Source organism: Schistocerca nitens, chromosome 1 (genome assembly GCF_023898315.1).
Source record: "Schistocerca nitens isolate TAMUIC-IGC-003100 chromosome 1, iqSchNite1.1, whole genome shotgun sequence".
In the NCBI taxonomy this organism is placed as follows: Eukaryota; Metazoa; Arthropoda; class Insecta; order Orthoptera; family Acrididae; genus Schistocerca; species Schistocerca nitens.
Genome location: NC_064614.1, coordinates 769,535,132 through 769,553,570, shown reverse-complemented (window position 1 = coordinate 769,553,570; position 18,439 = coordinate 769,535,132). Strand labels below are relative to the sequence as shown.

The 18,439-nt window shown below is 37.8% G+C and overlaps 1 protein-coding gene across 3 annotated transcripts in view; it reads right to left on the bottom strand.

The window, feature by feature from the left end:
- LOC126261300 (ras GTPase-activating protein-binding protein 1) overlaps window positions 1-18,439 on the bottom strand; it is a 157,431-nt gene that overhangs the window by 72,974 nt on the left and 66,018 nt on the right. For all 3 annotated transcript variants that reach the window (XM_049958527.1, XM_049958526.1, XM_049958528.1), the window contains exons 5-6: window positions 17,803-17,907; window positions 5,557-5,796 (exon numbers count right to left, since the gene is read on the bottom strand). In XM_049958527.1, the coding sequence (XP_049814484.1) occupies window positions 5,557-5,796; window positions 17,803-17,907 (345 nt within the window). The remainder of the gene's footprint in view (window positions 1-5,556; window positions 5,797-17,802; window positions 17,908-18,439) is intronic.

Genomic DNA, 18,439 nt, shown 5'->3' with positions numbered 1-18,439 from the left:
GCTGAATATTCTGTACAGTTCACAATAAGGATGGCACTGGGTGAATATATGCAGAGAGAGCCATTCTCCTGTTTGCAATTCTATTTACATGCAAGCATCAATAGCAACTGCAGGTAATATGATCTCTTCTCAAGCATCATACATGGATTTGAAAGTATTTTATCCGAACGGTGGGAACACTGCAGATGTTCAAATAGTGCCAGTTCAAAATCGTTACCATGGTACCAACATGTGCAGCAATAAGACGATGTTTCAAGCCTTTAAAGTGACACTTCTACATGATGCAAAAAAGGGTGCGCAACATGAAAAGCAATAAATCGAGAAGGGTGTTTACACCAACAATGCCTTTTGCATGGTGGTTCAAATGGCTCTGAGCACTATGGGACTCAACTTCTCAGGTCATTAGTCCCCTAAAACTTAGAACTAGTTAAACCTAACTAACCTAAGGACATCACACACATCCATGCCCGAGGCAGGATTCAAACCTGCGACCGTAGCGGTCTCGCGGTTCCAGACTGCAGCGCCTAGAACCGCACGGCCACTTCGGCCGGCTTTTGCATGGTAACTTTACTTAAATGGGATATCTGCAGATATTGTTCATTGCATATAAAGGCAAATAACATGTGCCTCTCATTTTAAAATTACTTATCAAAGTTAAAACAAATCAGTCATCATTCAATTCTGAGGATGGGTTACAAATACATAAAAAGGTGATGAATATTCCACTGATTTAACTGTGTGGTAAAATGAACCAAGTGGAATTTTAAACTGTGCATAAAATCGATTTGTATCTCTCACTGTGATAGAGCAAAAAGGTAATCCAAAAGTTATTAACATAGTGATTTGCATGGTTACTTTTCTTTGAGAGAAGTATGGGAGTATGTTGAGGAAACCAATGAGCCAACTGTCTACATATAACATTACTTTTGTCAACGGAAATGTACAGCATAGTATTATGAAAGCCTGAATGCAGCTCTTTTTGAGACATGGGCAGTGTGATGAAGTGTCAAGTATCCCGAGCTCCAGATCTAACATTCTGATAAGTAACATTGGACACTTTAAATAACTGTGTACCACAGAGAGAAAGGCAATTAATGCCATGAGAGATTTTAATGGTCTCTGTATTCATTCTGTGTCCATTTTAACTTAGTCTTACTGATATGTTGTATATTGCCACAGGGACTGAATTGCTATTGATAGTGGTGATTTTCATTCTTAGCTGTGTAACACTGCTTGTACATGAATGTCATGCATCTTTTCATTAGTATTCTTGTTACTGCCATTCAAAGTTCGTCAACATGAGGCATTTGCAACTCATTTCCAGAAATTGTTTCACTCATCATGTATGTAGCAATCTTTTGGTCACATAATTACACAGAATAATTTCAATGGCTGACATTCATTGAAAACTGCTCCACATAATGTGCAGATATTACAACAGGAAAAATATCTGTTGTTCAAAACTTACTTCCATTCTCTACAAATATTAATGAGGTGAAAAACAAAAACCTTCAATCTGATCACATATTTATAATGTGTTTGAGAATCACCTGTCTCATTTTGTGCACAGCACTTACTTGGAAGTATAATTAAGCAATTCACCTCAGTTTAAGCCGATGTCAGTGAAAACTTGTCAGCATTGATGTATTTGTTCTCCACAGCAGAACCCCACCAATATAGGAGAGGCACAGGGAAGATGTGTCTGCCTCTGCATCTGTAACAACACCGTGCCTCTGACCCTGACAGTTTGTATGCTTGATAAACAAGCATTTTAACAATATTTTTTGAGAGGACCATATCGATGTACACTGTGCATGCAAAAGTATTATTGCAGTTTTGATCAATAACATCACTGCCCATGTCTCACTTGTTCCTGCATCCATAACTACATCCTTCATTAACTTGACTGGAAAGGAATTTGCTCTGTAATGATATCTACAATTATCTTCTGATGATCAGTAGCTATCTGTATACAGTGTTAACTGTTTGACACTGTTGCACTGCTTTTACATGTGTGCATGATCACTTCCCCGATTTAATAAACACAAATGACATAACTGTTTCATTATCTTACTTCCACGCCTCGGCTGCCACTCGTGTGGTTTTTCTTGACCTCTAGTTGAAGATTTCTAAGAGGACCTTAGACAGCTAGGAAAGAACAACACTTCAATATTTATTGAGGGACTGTACAATGACAAACACAAAATACTAATATTGTTTTCATTCAATGCACTTCTAAAAATCAATGTCTCATCAACAGTAGCCCTATATAAACTTTAGACTAAGAGCTTTCTACAATGAACTACGACATATCATCTGCATAAGTGTCTGATATTTGTGACATTTTTCTACTAGTTACTGCATCTGCACTGCGGCTGCATTTCAAATATTAAATGTTTGTTCTCTCCAGGTGATTGTAGTCATTCACTGTCCAATATTTTCTTCTAGTTTCCATCTATGCACTTTCAAAAAGTTTTTCACAGAATTTGGAAATCTTAAATGTAATGACAGCAGGAACTAATATGAGGATCATTGATTAGTGCTTCTTTTACCAATGACTCAAAAATTTAATCAAAGGTTAAGGACATGAACTATGAAATACTATCTAGGTAACAAATGGAGCACCGATACAGAAATATTTAACATTTGGAAAAAATGTATTTTGAAATGGTTGAGGAGAGGAAAAAGGGATATGGGCAACAGATTTTAACTTTAAAGTAGACTTGTTACAACAGGAGATTCAAATTAGATGGCTTTTTTTTTTTTTTTTTTTTTTTTTTTTTTTCTTCCACTAACTAGTGGCTGCAAACTGGACCTTGGCCTGGAAACTTCATGTACACTGATGCTTCAAATACAGAAGTGAAAACTAGATGAAACATAATGGCCACACAACATGCAGTAAAATAATATTAAACACATCTGGACAATGTCAATTTCTGACAATGTATATCAAATCAGTTGACATAAGAATGAATGAAAATCACTTAAAAATATTCACATAGAAACCAGTAAACATATTTCTAAAAAAAATGTATTCAACAAACATGAAAATAAAAGAAATAGACATGCAATTGTTTCTCTTCATAAAAACAAGAAGGGTACAAAAATTAGCGGCTCCTTGCAAAAAACAGAAGATATGAAGATCAGGCTCTGCCAAAGAATCATCGTCACAAAAGGCACCTGAGAACTGTGTAAATAGGAATTGGACTACAGCACAGATAAAGACAGCTATTGGATTAATAGTTTCTCTTTACAATGTGCAAAACGCCCACATTTTACAATACTGATGGTGCTTCAAACTCTGATGAAAAATAGTTTACCAGTATTTTACATTGTGATTGTTGCATTTCTTTTTAGATGTGTTGTGGAAAATAGACGAAAGTAAATTTAATATAATACCTGCACTGTCTTGTCAAAAGCAGTCATTTGTTGCAAGCAGGGACTTGAAAATGTTGCTTCTATTTCTGGCAAGATTCTCCTCTATTTTTGGCAAAATTTGCACTTTTTTAAAAATCAATCGATGCAGATTTAAAAGATTATCATGCTACAAAGCTTTAGTGCTTTGACATCGATTGTTAAAAAATGTGGTAAATGGGGAGTTTTATGTCTGAAACACCTCTTTTTGCAGAAACTCAAATGTTTAATTTTTTTTCCGAAATGATCACTGTTTTACTTCTTTTGGCTGTATTTAAGCTTTCAACAGCGGACTGTTTCTGTTGGAAACCAATAGTATTTTTCCATCTGTGGTCTGAGTGTGATTTAAGGAGTTTCTTGACATTGTTTTCCTTTTCCCATCCAATTCGATAATTACAAAATCTGTACTACATTTGTATCGACCTTCCATGGTAAGTCACTACCACGTGACACATACTATAGAAGGCTCCAGATAAAACCAAAAAGGCACTTATAGAAATAGAAGCAAAAATAACCCTCTTCACAAGATAGAGAGAGAATTTCGGTGCAGTTGAAATAAGTTGACGAGTATGTTTTCCTGTTGCTGTAGTGCAAAATACAGACACTATAAAAACACAGTCAATTCCAAGCGTAAAAACTAGAATTTTGACTGGTAGAGGGGAGCGAAGAGGAGCAGTTCAAGGAAATGAACCCCATCTCCCTCTCGCAGCTTTGTGTCTCTCTTGGAAAGCAGAACTGACACATGGTCACAGGGAAGACAACTAAAATCCATCCTGGACCAGGATTAGTCATTTCACTTATTTCAGAATATGATATCAATGTGCAATGCATGACACAAAGAATTCAATCATGACTACTGTTACTGTGGAACGGTTTGCTGATGTTGACATCATCGTAAATGTAAATCCTGGTCTACAATTTGTTGCAAGAAGGGACCTGAAAATGTCCGGTCCAAGCAGCCGAAGATGGTGGTCATGAGATAAGTGGTGTGCTTGCTTGTGTGAATGAATGTATTTTTTTCTATGAAGGAAGCTTCTGCCAAATGCTAATGCGTAAGTGTACCTGTCTGCAATGTAACATGAGTAACAATCTATCTTTTCCTTATGTTGATAATACTCCTTTCTGAAGTTTCCACTGTTTGATTGTCGTCAATCACATAGTTCAGTAATGGCCTCTAGCACCGTTTGACACAACCACAGTTCAAAACATGGGCCACTTAAAACTGCCACATTAGAAGTGCCCACATTATACCAAGTTTTACATTTCAGCTAGCAGGCAAGCGTACACATTGCTTTGTTCTAGACGGTAGGTTCCACAGCTAAGTCCTACTTTGCATTATGAGGTATGTGCCTCATACAGACCATCAACTACCCAAAATTGGTGTGGCACCAGAGCATGAAGTGCACTAATACACGGTTGGATTCATGCATTTTTATTTTGCAAAAGTGAGAATGCTTTAACGACAAGTTTCGAAACAATGAAAGCTCACACACAATATTATTCTCTTTCTATCAAAATGTTTTGGAAAAAATACATTTTACTACTATTCAGTGACAAGGTAGTTTGATTTTATTAATTTGTATTACTCCTGTATTCCAACAAGTCTTCAAATGCCTTTTCTTATTTTATTAGTTCTTACATGGAAATACAAAATAATCCAGATGACCACAAGCCAAAACGCACCACTTTTAATTTCCTACTATTAGCTGACCACAATATTGTTGCACCTGGGAGTGACAGCATCTCTTTCGGCTTGTGCGTTTCACCCGTGCCCTTTAAGCCTGTAAGAATGCTCTCTGCTGTTCTACTGGTCAGACAAATTGCTCATGAAGCTAGTAGGACTTCTACAGTGAACAAGGCAGTTGAAAAATGGATAAGACAGTCATTTACTGCAATGTCGCTGCATGTTTCTGATAGCAGCCAAGGGCGGCCAAGTGCAATAATATCGTGGCTTGGTAGTACCTAACTATAAGGAGTGTCATTAGTGGATCTGACATTAAGGTCTGAAGAAACAGTTACATGTACCTTAGAATCAACTTCCAAGTGATTTATCCTATCAAATACATAGAACTGTGAACTATATAGAAGCCATCAGTTCATATGAAATAAACTGTTTTATCAAATCTATGAGCAGACTAATACCTGCTGCAATGGAAGCTGTGGTGACTGCTGCTGTGACTGCTGCAAAGGTTGGGATGTTGGAAGCTGCAGAGGAACCTGCTGCTGTGGGGGTGGCTGCTGCTGCTGAGCTGGCTGTTGCAATTGCTGCTGAGGCTGTACAGCAGTTGCTGGTGCAGTGTTGGTTGGTGGCACAGGGGTAGGTATTGGACCAGTACTATTGTAGTAAGCCACAGCCTGTGACACAGGCTGTTGCTGTACTCTCTGTAAGAAAGGGCGAAAAATGTTTGGCCTGAAAGCACATATTCCAATATTTTATGCACAGAACACAACTCGGCTGAGACTTTTCACTACCTGCAGAAAAATATCTCCAAGATTTACTCTGTCTAAACTAATGTAGGAGTTCAATATTTCTGTCAATATACAAATGTAGTCATAATCATTGTGGGAAAAGTTTGTTGCCAACAATAAAAACATGTACAATATATCTGTATTATTACCACATTTAATGTTTTTTATGATATTTTACTTCTTTAACATTACACATGGTGCCAAAATTCTGTGGTACTTCACACCTATTGTTTCCAGCAATCAAAGCCGTCAAATATGACGTTAATTTACTTGAGGTCACATTATATCAGCCTACAATTATCTACAGTGGACTCATTAGCAATGCCCTTAAAATACCAAATTTTTCTGCATAGTATGTATATTTTTGGAAGTCCATGTCCCAACTGCATTAAACCAATGTTAAAATGATTCACGTATACACTCCCTAGTCTAGTAATATTGATGCCCCAAGCTGCAGTACTTCAGGAAATATATATGCCCGCACCATGAATAATAGAAGGTAATACAGAAGAAGCTGCAGCTGCTGTTCTTCAAGATTATTTGGAAATTAAAAACTATATGAGACGTAAAACAAAAACCTGATGGGTAAAGCTGGGCCAACGCAATATTATGACGTAACAGTGTTGTGTGACGTCACGGTAGCATGGTGATATTGGGTTGGGTCATGTTTGTGCACGACTTCTTGTATTGGTGGCACTCTCTCATGTTGGATATTTTATGTTTCCAAGTTGTTTGTTAGGCATATTAGTGGGTCATTGATATGAGCTGTGTGTGTGTCAAGCTGTTATTGGAAGAGTTTATGCCTGTTTGCTGGTGTGTTACTTTAATTTCATGTACTGTGGCATTGTTTGTGTCTGGAATTATTACTGCTGTGTTTCTTTTAGTTGGAGATTTAATATTATTTTTCTTTTTTGTCAGGCCTCCATATGACACAAAAATTTACAAGTAGGTCATTGTTTGTTGCAATGTGCAAAGATATGTTGTCTTCGATCAAGTTCCTACAGCTACCTCGACTGATTGTAGCTTTGGTTGATAAGGGTTTTTTTTTTTTATGTATGGTACATGTGTCAATTTTCATAGCAGTTTCTGTAATAACTATATTGCTGACAATGCAAGTTTTCATGAATTTCAAGGTTTTTCTTGTTAGTGTTCAATGATTGTGTTGAATAGCAACTAGTAAGTATTGTGGATATTGGTTTACCATCACTGATGAGGTTATGTTTTTGATATTAGTTAAGTGAGTGACTTCTGGTTTGTTGTACTTCGAACTTTGTTTCAGACAGATAGGAAGGTCTGGATAACAGATTTGATGGTCTGAGTGTATTACCCTTTGGTACTGCGGGCTTCACTTTAGCTGCTATACAGGTCAAGTGCAATTTGCGGTGTTGGTTTTTCAAGTTACGTGTGGATTCGTCCTATCACGGGCTTTGCACAAGCTGTAGAGGTAAAGTGAAATTTATGGTACTGGGCATCCAACATGTGCATGGGTTACTGGCATCATGATCTTCATTTGAGCTATATAAATAAACAAAATTTACAATGCGAACATTTTCATTTTTGCATTTTTTTTTTCACTGCATTGAATGTTGAGAATTTCATGTGCTTGACTTTTGGGTTAATATTTGTTTTGGAATGGTGTCATTCTTACTGTCGCACATTTAGTTTGTACTCGTGCAAAACCCTCTACCCCCTGCAGTATGTTATTAATGTTAGTTTCTGGGTGCAAATGAGTTATGGCATGGTTGACATCTTGTACTTGCTTGAAATAGGGGTGTCCCTCATCTTGCTGTCACATGTCAAAGCAGAAGGGTTGAATGGCAACTTTCGTTTAACCTCCTTTGTTGAAAGCTACAACCATTCTCATTTAAGTTAAAAATAACAGCAATTGATTGAAGTGGGATCAATTAAAAATTTAATAGCTGCTCCTTTTCAACTCCTTGACATATAAATTCTTTTATGAAGTATGTACGATATCAACTTGTGTGTTTGTAGTTCTCTCTCTCTCTCTCTCTCTCTCTCTCTCTCTCTCTCTCTCTCTCTATGAAACGCAAGAATCCTGGAGATACTAAAAGGTATCAGATAGATTATATAATGGTAAGACAGAGATTTAGGAACCAGGTTTTAAATTGTAAGACATTTCCAGGGGCAGATGTGGATTCTGACCACAATCTATTGGTTATGAACTGCAGATTGAAACTGAAGAAACTGCAAAAAGGTGGGAATTTAAGGAGTTGGGACCTGGATAAACTGAAAGAACCAGAGGAAGAATGGGTAGCTCCGAGGGATGAAGTAGTAAAGGCAGCAGACGATCAACTAGGTAAAAAGACGAGGGCTAATAGAAATCTCTGGGTAACAGAAGAAATATTGAATTTAATTGATGAAAGGAGAAAATATAAAAATGCAGTAAATGAAGCAGGCAAAAAGGAATACAAACGTCTCAAAAATGAGATCGACAGGAGGTGCAAAATGGCTAAGCAGGGATGGCTAGAGGACAAATGTAAGGATGTAGAGGCTTGTCTCACTAGGGGTAAGATAGATACTGCCTACAGGAAAATTAAAGAGACCTTTGGAGAAAAGAGAACCACTTGTATGAATATCAAGAACTCAGACGGAAACCCAGTTCTAAGCAAAGAAGGGAAGGCAGAAAGGTGGAAGGAGTATATAGAGGGTTTATACAAGGGCGATGTACTTGAGGACAATATTATGGAAATGGAAGAGGATGTAGATGAAGACGAAATGGGAGATAAGATACTGCGTGAAGAGTTTGACAGAACACTGAAAGACCTGAGTCGAAACAAGGCCCCGGGAGTAAACAACATTCCATTAGAACTACTGATGGCCTTGGGAGAGCCAGTCATGACAAAACTCTACCATCTGGTGAGCAAGATGTATGAGACAGGCGAAATACCCACAGACTTCAAGAAGAATATAATAATTCCAATCCCAAAGAAAGCAGGTGTTGACAGATGTGAAAATTACCGAACTATCAGTTTAATAAGTCACAGCTGCAAAATACTAACGCGAATTCTTTACAGACGAATGGAAAAACTGGTAGAAGCGGACCTCGGGGAAGATCAGTTTGGATTCCCTAGAAATGTTGGAACACGTGAGGCAATACTAACCTTAAGACTTATCTTAGAAGAAAGATTAAGAAAAGGCAAACCTACGTTTCAGCATTTGTAGACTTAGAGAAAGCTTTTGACAATGTTAACTGGAATACTCTCTTTCAAATTCTGAAGGTGGTAGGGGTAAAATACAGGGAGTGAAAGGCTATTTACAATTTGTACAGAAACCAGATGGCAGTTATAAGAGTCGAGGGGCATGAAAGGGAAGCAGTGGTTGGGAAAGGAGTGAGACAGGGTTGTAGCCTATCCCCGATGTTATTCAATCTGTATATTGAACAAGCAGTAAAGGAAGCAAAAGAAAAATTCGGAGTATGTATTAAAATTCATGGAGAAGAAGTAAAAACTTTGAGGTTCGCCGATGACATTGTAATTCTGTCAGAGACAGCAAAGGACTTGGAAGGGCAGTTGAACGGAATGGACAGTGTCTTGAAAGGAGGATATAAGATGAACATCAACAAAAGCTAAACGAGGATAATGGAATACAGTCAAATTAAGTCGGGTGATGCTGAGGGAATTAGATTAGGAAATGAGACACTTAAAGTAGTAAAGGAGTTTTGCTATTTAGGGAGTAAAATAACTAATGATGGTCGAAGTAGAGAGGATATAAAATGTAGACTGGCAATGGCAAGGAAAGCGTTTCTGAAGAAGAGAAATTTGTTAACATCGAGTATAGACTTGAGTGTCAGGAAGTCGTTTCTGAAAGTATTTGTATGGAGTGTAGCCATGTACGGAAGTGAAACATGGACGATAAATAGTTTGGACAAGAAGAGAATAGAAGCTTTCGAAATGTGGTGCTACAGAAGAATGCTGAAGATTAGATGGGTAGATCACATAACTAATGAGGACGTGTTGAATAGGATTGGGGAGAAGTTTGTGGCACAACTTGACTAGAAGAAGGGATCGGTTGGTAGGACATGTTTTGAGGCATCAAGGGATCACAAATTTAGCATTGGAGGGCAGCGTGGAGGGTAAAAATCGTAGAGGGAGACCAAGAGATGAATACACTAAGCAGATTCAGAAGGATGTAGGTTGCAGTAGGTACTGGGAGATGAAGAAGCTTGCACAGGATAGAGTAGCATGGAGAGCTGCATCAAACCAGTCTCAGGACTGAAGACCACAACAACAACAACAACAACAACAACAACAACATGGACATGTGCACACACCTCAAAGCTTGAAATAACAGGTCATGAATTTTTTATCACCACCATGAGTTAACTCCCAGAGTATACTTTTGCACTGTATACTGGCCCAGTTTTCCAGAAATTTAAAGACCTCTTTCACTTCCTCTGTCGATATGAAACCCAACCACGAATTTCACAATGGTTTCAAAATATGGTGTCACAGTATGCACAACTTTGTCTTTATTCTCTTCTTGTCTTCATAATTGTTAATCTCTGTGTTTCTTCCCTTGTCAATAAGAAGCACACTTTATTCAATTGTTTCTTTAGTTTACTGTTGAGTTTCTGTGTGAGGTCATGAGAGATTTCTTATATATGATTATTCTGAACGAACTCAAGCATTTTATTTATATAATCATGTTTGTCCATGATAAATACTATATTGCATTTGTTAGATTTTACTGCTAGTGGATTGCCCTCAATGAGCTTCTTGTTTTTAAGTAAATGGTTCTCTTCTTCAGCTTTTTCCAAGAAATTTTAAAGCCCACTTTAAAGAACACATTGACTGTTTCAGAATTGGCAAAGCGAATTAATCAGCTATAATGAAACATATAAATGAAATAGGGCACCGTTTAACAATTGGTAACGATCTCAAAGAACTACATAATTTAGAAAAGAGCTGGAAAATGGACATCTTTGAAGAAATGGAAATCTTCATCGTTGGCCAAATGGGAAATAACGAGAACCTGAATGTAATGACAGATTTTAAAAATTCGCATTTCTTTTCCAATTTCACTACAGTTCTCTCAGAATAAAAGATGCCTAACACCTAAGTCTTTTGACTCCAGCCTCAGCAATAGCTTAGAAATGTGTAAAATAAATAGTACTTATATCATCATTTGTAAAATAATATCTTAACAGGTGCTCAATTTGTAATGTATTTTGTCTACCAACATCTGTAATATGATAACAAGATGTGCAGAACGGAAATACCTCAGCTCATCACGAGACTGCCATGCCATAAGAAAAAAGTGACTGACTGTTACCAAACATTTTCATGCAAACCATCAATCTAGCTTACAAAGTGACATCGCCTCTAACAAGGTTCTCTCTTCTTCCACAAGATAACCATAGCATTAATGGAAAGACTGTTTAACATCTGTATGATATTCCTATGAAATTGTTTTTGTAATGCCATTGATGAGGTATTCCCTTGAAACATGTCTCACAGTAAATAAATAATACATTAGTTTACAAATTTTGTGACTGGTAGCAGTAATTAAAAACCTTTACAGAGAGAAGTATGTCTTTTTGCTAGCAGTCCAACTTGCTAGACCAAGAAAGGGTATGTGCTGCTGGTAGATGTTTATCATTTACAATGTCCTCCTTCTTTTTACCAGTTCTCTCTCTCTCTCTCTCTCTCTCTCTCTCTCTCTCTCTCTCTCTAACACTCACTGTATTTTCAGGCATAGTGACATTTGTTAGAGACTACATTTTTCTATTCTGATCCTTCCTTTATCTACTTGCATATGACTGCATTCCTGTAAAGATAAAATGAGAATACTGACACACACACACACACACACACACACACACACACAAAACCACCTACATCAAAAGACTGTAACTGAAAATGGAAAAGTCTCACTGCTCCAGTCTTATAAGATCTGCAACAGTAAGCCATAATTTTATTCTACACTGGTTCTTGGAACAGCTAACCATTCTTCACCAGTTGCAGATGATCACATTTATGAAACTAACAGTTCTCTCACTGTACTGTTGAACCTCAATAAAAAATAAGATAAACAGCTGATTGTTATTTCAAACTAATTTAAATAATGCCCCGAGTCTGAGGTGTAGCACATCATTTTAGGGAAAATACTGAGTTATTCTCTTGGTCCTTCTAAACAAGCGAAGATGACACTGCACATACCATTTTGAAGATGTGAATTTTGGAAAAAATTTTGAAATGCTGTACCTCTGGAATAGTTCTAAATATTTTGTTGTTTTTTTATACATGAAAGATAATTGCTTTATGATTACGAATAAATCCTCCATTTGGACTTACCTGTCAAAGTTCTTTTACTATAGCGTTCTGAACTTTTTTATAATTTATGGAAAAAAAATTTTTTTTTTCAAATATACCGATCCATAAAATTGATTTTTTTCCCCTTTTAATTAGTACCGTACAGTTCTACATTCCCTGAAAAGGAGAGCTTCCACTATTAGGTTAAACAGGTTTTATGAACAACTGAAATTTTTGCCATAAAACCTGTTTTATTATCACATAGCAGGCTAAAAAAAACTAGCCTTATCTAACATAATTTTAATTTTGAAAGATGAGTAAGACTCATTTTTAAGCATTTTAAATGATTCCAAAATATAAGGGAAAGGTCCAAAGGCTTAAAGGTTTCAATTTCTACAACTTCTGTGCACTCTGTTTTGTGCTGAAATTAGCCAGTCAATGAACTAAAAATGTGTTCCATTGTTTCAGTATCCTCCTTTGATATAAAGTGATGCCTTCCTGTTCAACCAATAGGAACTGGAGCACTTACAATCTTCAAAACATTTTGAACAGGAAGTGAGCACTGATGGCGTTGTTGCTGTCCTTCAGCTGGAAACCTATATCCAACAGCTGGTCCATGTGGTAGCATAAAATTCACTACAATTTCATTTAACTCATAACTGGTGCCTATAATCTCTGCAATCCATGAGTCACAGTCGTACACACATCCCCCTTCTCAGGTTGTGGATCTGAATATTATCCTACTGTTTCTGAAGTGTTGGCCAAACAAACGAAATTTCTTCTTTCTTGCTCTTTAGAGTGTGCGCAATATGATTTCACCAGTCACTGAGTCCAAAAATGTGTTTTTTAATTCCTTTTACAGGAGTAGTTTGTTTGGACCATTATTTTTTCTCAGCTCACGGAATTCTTCAACTTCCTCTTTGGACAAAAGAATGAGAGTTGTGGATGTGTAAGATTTCACGACTCTTGTAAAACTCTCAGCATTCTGAATCGCAGCTGTATTTGGTCTGGAAAGATTATGTTTTGTAGCATGGTACTTCAGCAGGCCGCCTACACCACCACAAGGCCTATTCCCATGACCAGTAGCACTGTATATCCAGTCAGTTGGCACAAGCGACTTACTCACAGCTGGTAACAATTTTTTAAATTGACTAGGAGGACCATCAGAAATAATGCTCGAACAGTCCACAAGTGTACTGCTGGTCCATAGTGTCCAACGGGCACAATATTTTGGCGATCAGACATGTCGCCATCGTCAGGTGTGCTGACGAACTGAGCTCCTGAGGGCGGGTGGCCGTCCTAAATCCCTTTCCCGTGCGAGGCGTTCTCTCCACGGTCTGCACCCGCGCGTCGGCAGTCACTGAGAAGCTGGCGTCGGCGTCGGTGTAACTGCCTCGTCCACCCCAGTCGCTCATTCATTTTCTTTGCTGAGGTTGAGGGAACCAGCACTGAGTCTAATTAAAAAGAGGCTCAGCAAAGAAAACTAACGAGCGACCAGGGTGGACGAGGCAGTTACACCGTCGCCACCACAGACGCCGACGCCAGCCGCAGGGACCGTCGACGCGCAGCCTCAGGCGCGAACCACGGAGAGAACGCCTCACCGGGGGTGGGGGGAGGGGGGGGGGGGGGCGGCATGGACCGGCAGTACACCCATGGACTGTTCGAGCAAGAAATACGGCGGGAGAAGTTGAAGAATCGCATCAGAAATAATGATTATTCTCTGCCCATGTTGCAATTGAAGAACTTAGTGCATTGCTAGCAAAACATGTGCTGAGTCACGTCCTGTGTCATCACTGATAACTGCAACACTTGTAGTCTTGTTTTGAAAATATGTCACCCCTGTAAAAATTAAAACCTGTCATTACTCCAATGATACCCTTGTACTTCTTGTGGGAGACTACAGATCAGTTCTCAGCGAAATGATAGTGAAGCACTAAACATAGTTCTTCAGCCTATACACACCCTTTCCCTTCTGCAATGTGTTGTTGCAATTCCTTGAGATGCAGGTGTGTTACTGCTTTCACTGACCATTTACCAAGTTCATCAATGAAACTGTCAAAGGCAACAGTTTTCTTAATTTGTTTATTTTCCTCTCATGTCACATATGTAATTCCTGCAGAGTTATCTGCTACGTCTTCCAGGCCAAGCTTCTGTATAGGCAGTCCTCCATTTCCTGGGCAGTCACCACATTCTTGAAACAAACAAGTCTCTCGCTTTATGCCACAGATTACTACTAACTTCACACATCCAACGAAGGTGTCATATGTCACGTGCTCCAATAAGTTCTTCAAAGTTACCACACAAAGTACAAAATTCACGCAGTACACTTATAAACAGACATCTCTACATGGGTATGGAACTACCAACTTAGGTCGTAGTGCATCAAATTTTGATCTTCCAATATGTGAAGTTGTATAGTTGTTTTTTATAAACTGCAAAAGTTTCTTTAATACTGCTAGTCATGTACCTCTTCACCTTCACAACTATTTGACCTTCAACTGTTACAGTAATAGGGCCTTTTTTGTTGGCACTCTGGTGAGAACAGTCCAATTTATCTTCCAGATAAAATTACCATAGCAGGGATCTGGTCTTCCAAAGACTCCTTTCACAGACCCCACATTTCTTGATTTGTCTACCATGTACTACGATACTATGGAACATGGTTCAATTTTTTTTGCTTTGAAAATGTCTCTGGAATAATACATACAACTTGCACCTTTACACTTTACACAGCTGTATTGATATTTGTGAAAAATTCCTGGCAAGAGGTGCAAGAGTGCTTTGGTTCATTTTCTTCTGAAGATGGAATTTCTATTATGAAGGGTGTGGTCAGTTTTGCTGTAGTGTATTCATCCATAGCGTTAGTAATTTCTCTGCATTTTCTTGATGCATAGAGCTTATGACTCAACTTCACTGACCATGGGTTCTTAACAGGGGTAACACCTGCCTCTGTAGTTGACTGTTTCAGGGTATTTAATTCCTCTATTGACACAAAATCTGCATCATCTGCACCACGGGAGGCTTCACCTTTTTCAAATACTATCTGTAGTGTCGGCAGACTTGCCAACACTACGCACACTAATTGAAAGAGGCAGCCAAGATGCACGCGCTAACTCACGAAGGATGGCGTGAGGTCTGAAACAAGATACGTAATGAATGCTATAAAGAAAAGTACGTAGCTGCAGTAATACTTAACTTTATTCCATCATAGTTGTACATCGCTCTTGACTATACAAGTGAGACTCTTTAGATACAAGCTATGTAAGGCTAATGGCGCCTTGCTAGGTCGTAGCCATGGACTTAGCTGAAGGCTATTCTGTCTGTCTCTCGGCAAATGAGAGAAAGGCTTCGTCAATGTAGTCGCTAGCAAAGTCGTCGTACAACTGGGGCGAGTGCTAGTCAGTCTCTCGAGACCTGCCGTGTGGTGGCGCTCGGTCTACGATCACACAGTGGCGACACGCGGGTCCGACATGTACTAATGGACCGCGGCCGATTTAAAGCTACCACCTAGCAAGTGTGGTGTCTGGCTGTGACACCACACTATCATTGTTGTTATTCTGTCAAAACATTTAGAACACAAAAAGTAGTACCTGGAAACATCTTCACTTTGAAACAGTCTTCAACTGAGAACACTTATTCCCAACCTGAAAAAAGCCTGTTTTCTTGTTTGTCTTGTATATCACTCTTATGGATATGCAAATAGTCAGCACACTTCACTCTCCTGTGGCCCCAATCGGAAGACATTTCATACAATCCTTTTCACAAAACACAATGCAACTGTGTCAACTGGCAAATTCCTCACGAAAACACAGAACTCACTGGATGGTCTTGGATTTCTTAGAAGCCTCATCAGTAAACAAATTAGCACTGCACAACTACAATACAGACACTTGCAATGAAGAACCATGACAAAGAACTGACATGAAATTACAACAATGTGTAAGAAATAGCCACAACAAAGAAAGTGAAAAGAAATAGCCACAACAAAGAAAGTGGTAAGAAATAGCCACAACAAAGAAAGTGGTAAGAAGTAACTGCAAACAAAGACAATACAAATAAACATTGTAAGAAAGAAATCAGTAAGAAACAACTTCAGTGAAGACATAATTATCCTTGTAAGTTAAAAAACAATCATTTTAAAAATAAAACCTGTCCAACTTAAAAGCTCTCCTTTACACAGAATATAGTACTATGTGCTATTAATCAACAGAAAAAATCTAACTTTTCTGGATTGGCATTTTCGGGTGGGGGGGGGGGGGGGGGGACAGTATATTATAAAAAAATTCGAAAGACCTTTGACAGATATATCCAAACGGAGGATACCATTGTAACCATAAAGCAATTACCTTTCAAACAAAAAAGTATCTAGAAGTTACAGAAATACAGCATTTTAAAAAATTTTACAAAATTTGCATCTTCAAAATGGTGTTCACAATGTCATCTTTGGAAACCTTTATCTCGGGGCAGGAATTATTTTAGAGAAACAAAAAAAACTTGTTTCTTACTTACTCCTGAATTTTAATATGTGCTGAATTCAATAAGATCCGACTATGAAATGATACGTATTATGCCCTTTGCAACTTAAGTTTTATTTTGCTGTTATTCTCTCATTTATGTTTTATTGCTGCAGTATTATTCTATACTACTGGGCTGAACTGAAATTCTTCATTACAGTATCAGTTCTTACCAATCAAAATTACAGAAAGTTAACTGAGAACTCAAACAATGAAAAATTCCCAAAATCTTAAAAATTTCCCGCATTTTACCTGGATTTCCTAATTGTTCCGCAATGTACACACATTTACACTGAAATTGGAAAACTGTGGTGGAGACACACACACACACACACACACACACACACACACACACACACACAAACTAAATATGGCAAAAGAGAGATGGGGGAAGGGAGGGGACGGCACCGAATTGGGGGTGGGGTGGGGGGTGGCCCAAAAATGGCCGAATGTGTCAAAAAGACACACAACAATGACAACACTTAACATTGCGAAAAAAAAACACCAAATTTGGCCATAAAATATTTTCCTGTCCTTATCCAAAAATTACTCTTTCAGCCTTGGCAAGACACATTATCCTCATTCCACCATAGCATCAACATTTGTTACCATTTCAACCTGATCCTGAGCTCCACATGCAATCTTTCTGGACATTAACCATACCTCTTCCAGTAACTCCAATAAAACTTCTGTCCATATAAAGTGCAACAACCTTCAGTAGCACCTGTATGTTGATAGTTGCCACCCTTGCCATATTAGAAAGCACAAACTGCTGTACTACAATTTTTGTTTGCTTAGTAAGGCTTGTTGGAATGTCTTAATTTATTATTTCCAGTTAATTTTTTATTATTTTGAAAACAGTCAAAACAAGAAGGATTAACATTTAGTGCCTAAATCTTTGGTGGTATTTTAATGGTACAAAGTGAGAGAATCAACTAGACATCTGGGATGAAAAATTTACAACTGTTCTAAATCCAGGTTGTGTTAAGCAGATATTCTATCAATAACACACACGCACAGAGAGAGAGAGAGAGAGAGAGAGAGAGAGAGAGAGAGACTATCAGCAATGACTTATTTAATAATTTTATTATAATTAAATATGTTTTAATCACAAATGTCTAAAAAAATCATACCGGCTGTATCACTTCTGGGGCAGGATGAAGTTCTGATTCAGCATCATCTTCAGCTTCTGATCTACCTGAATCCTGTTCGACTTCTTCATCACTTAGTATCATGTCCTTAACAGAGAAAATAATTAACAATATATAACATCAGAAACCTGGCATCACAAAACACACACATTTCTTTAAAAATGTTGTATATAAATAGCAACATTAATTTTTTTGCAGTATACAGTTAATTCATTCTCTGACTTATTTTCAATTGTTCTTGTCAGTGTACCTGATTATTAGCTGCCCTCGTAACTGTTACCTAAGACAAAATTTTCTGTTCCTGTGTTTCTGTTTACTCCTTTATTTAATGATTGTTTCAGACAGAAATATTGATTTCAGCAGTATTTAGTAATGTATATACAAAACTTGTCATGGTTGGACCTAATCCAACAGATCCTACCATCACATGTCAGGATAGATAGCCTGAGAGTGCCACATTAAATTCCTCCAAACGAGTCTATGAAGTATCGATTATATGGTATTATGTAACAATGAGCCAAACCATACAGAAACATTCAAGAGAAACAATGACAATAATCCAAACCACTGAAAAACATTCAACATAAAAATGAACTCAAATTACTGTAGTACTAAACAG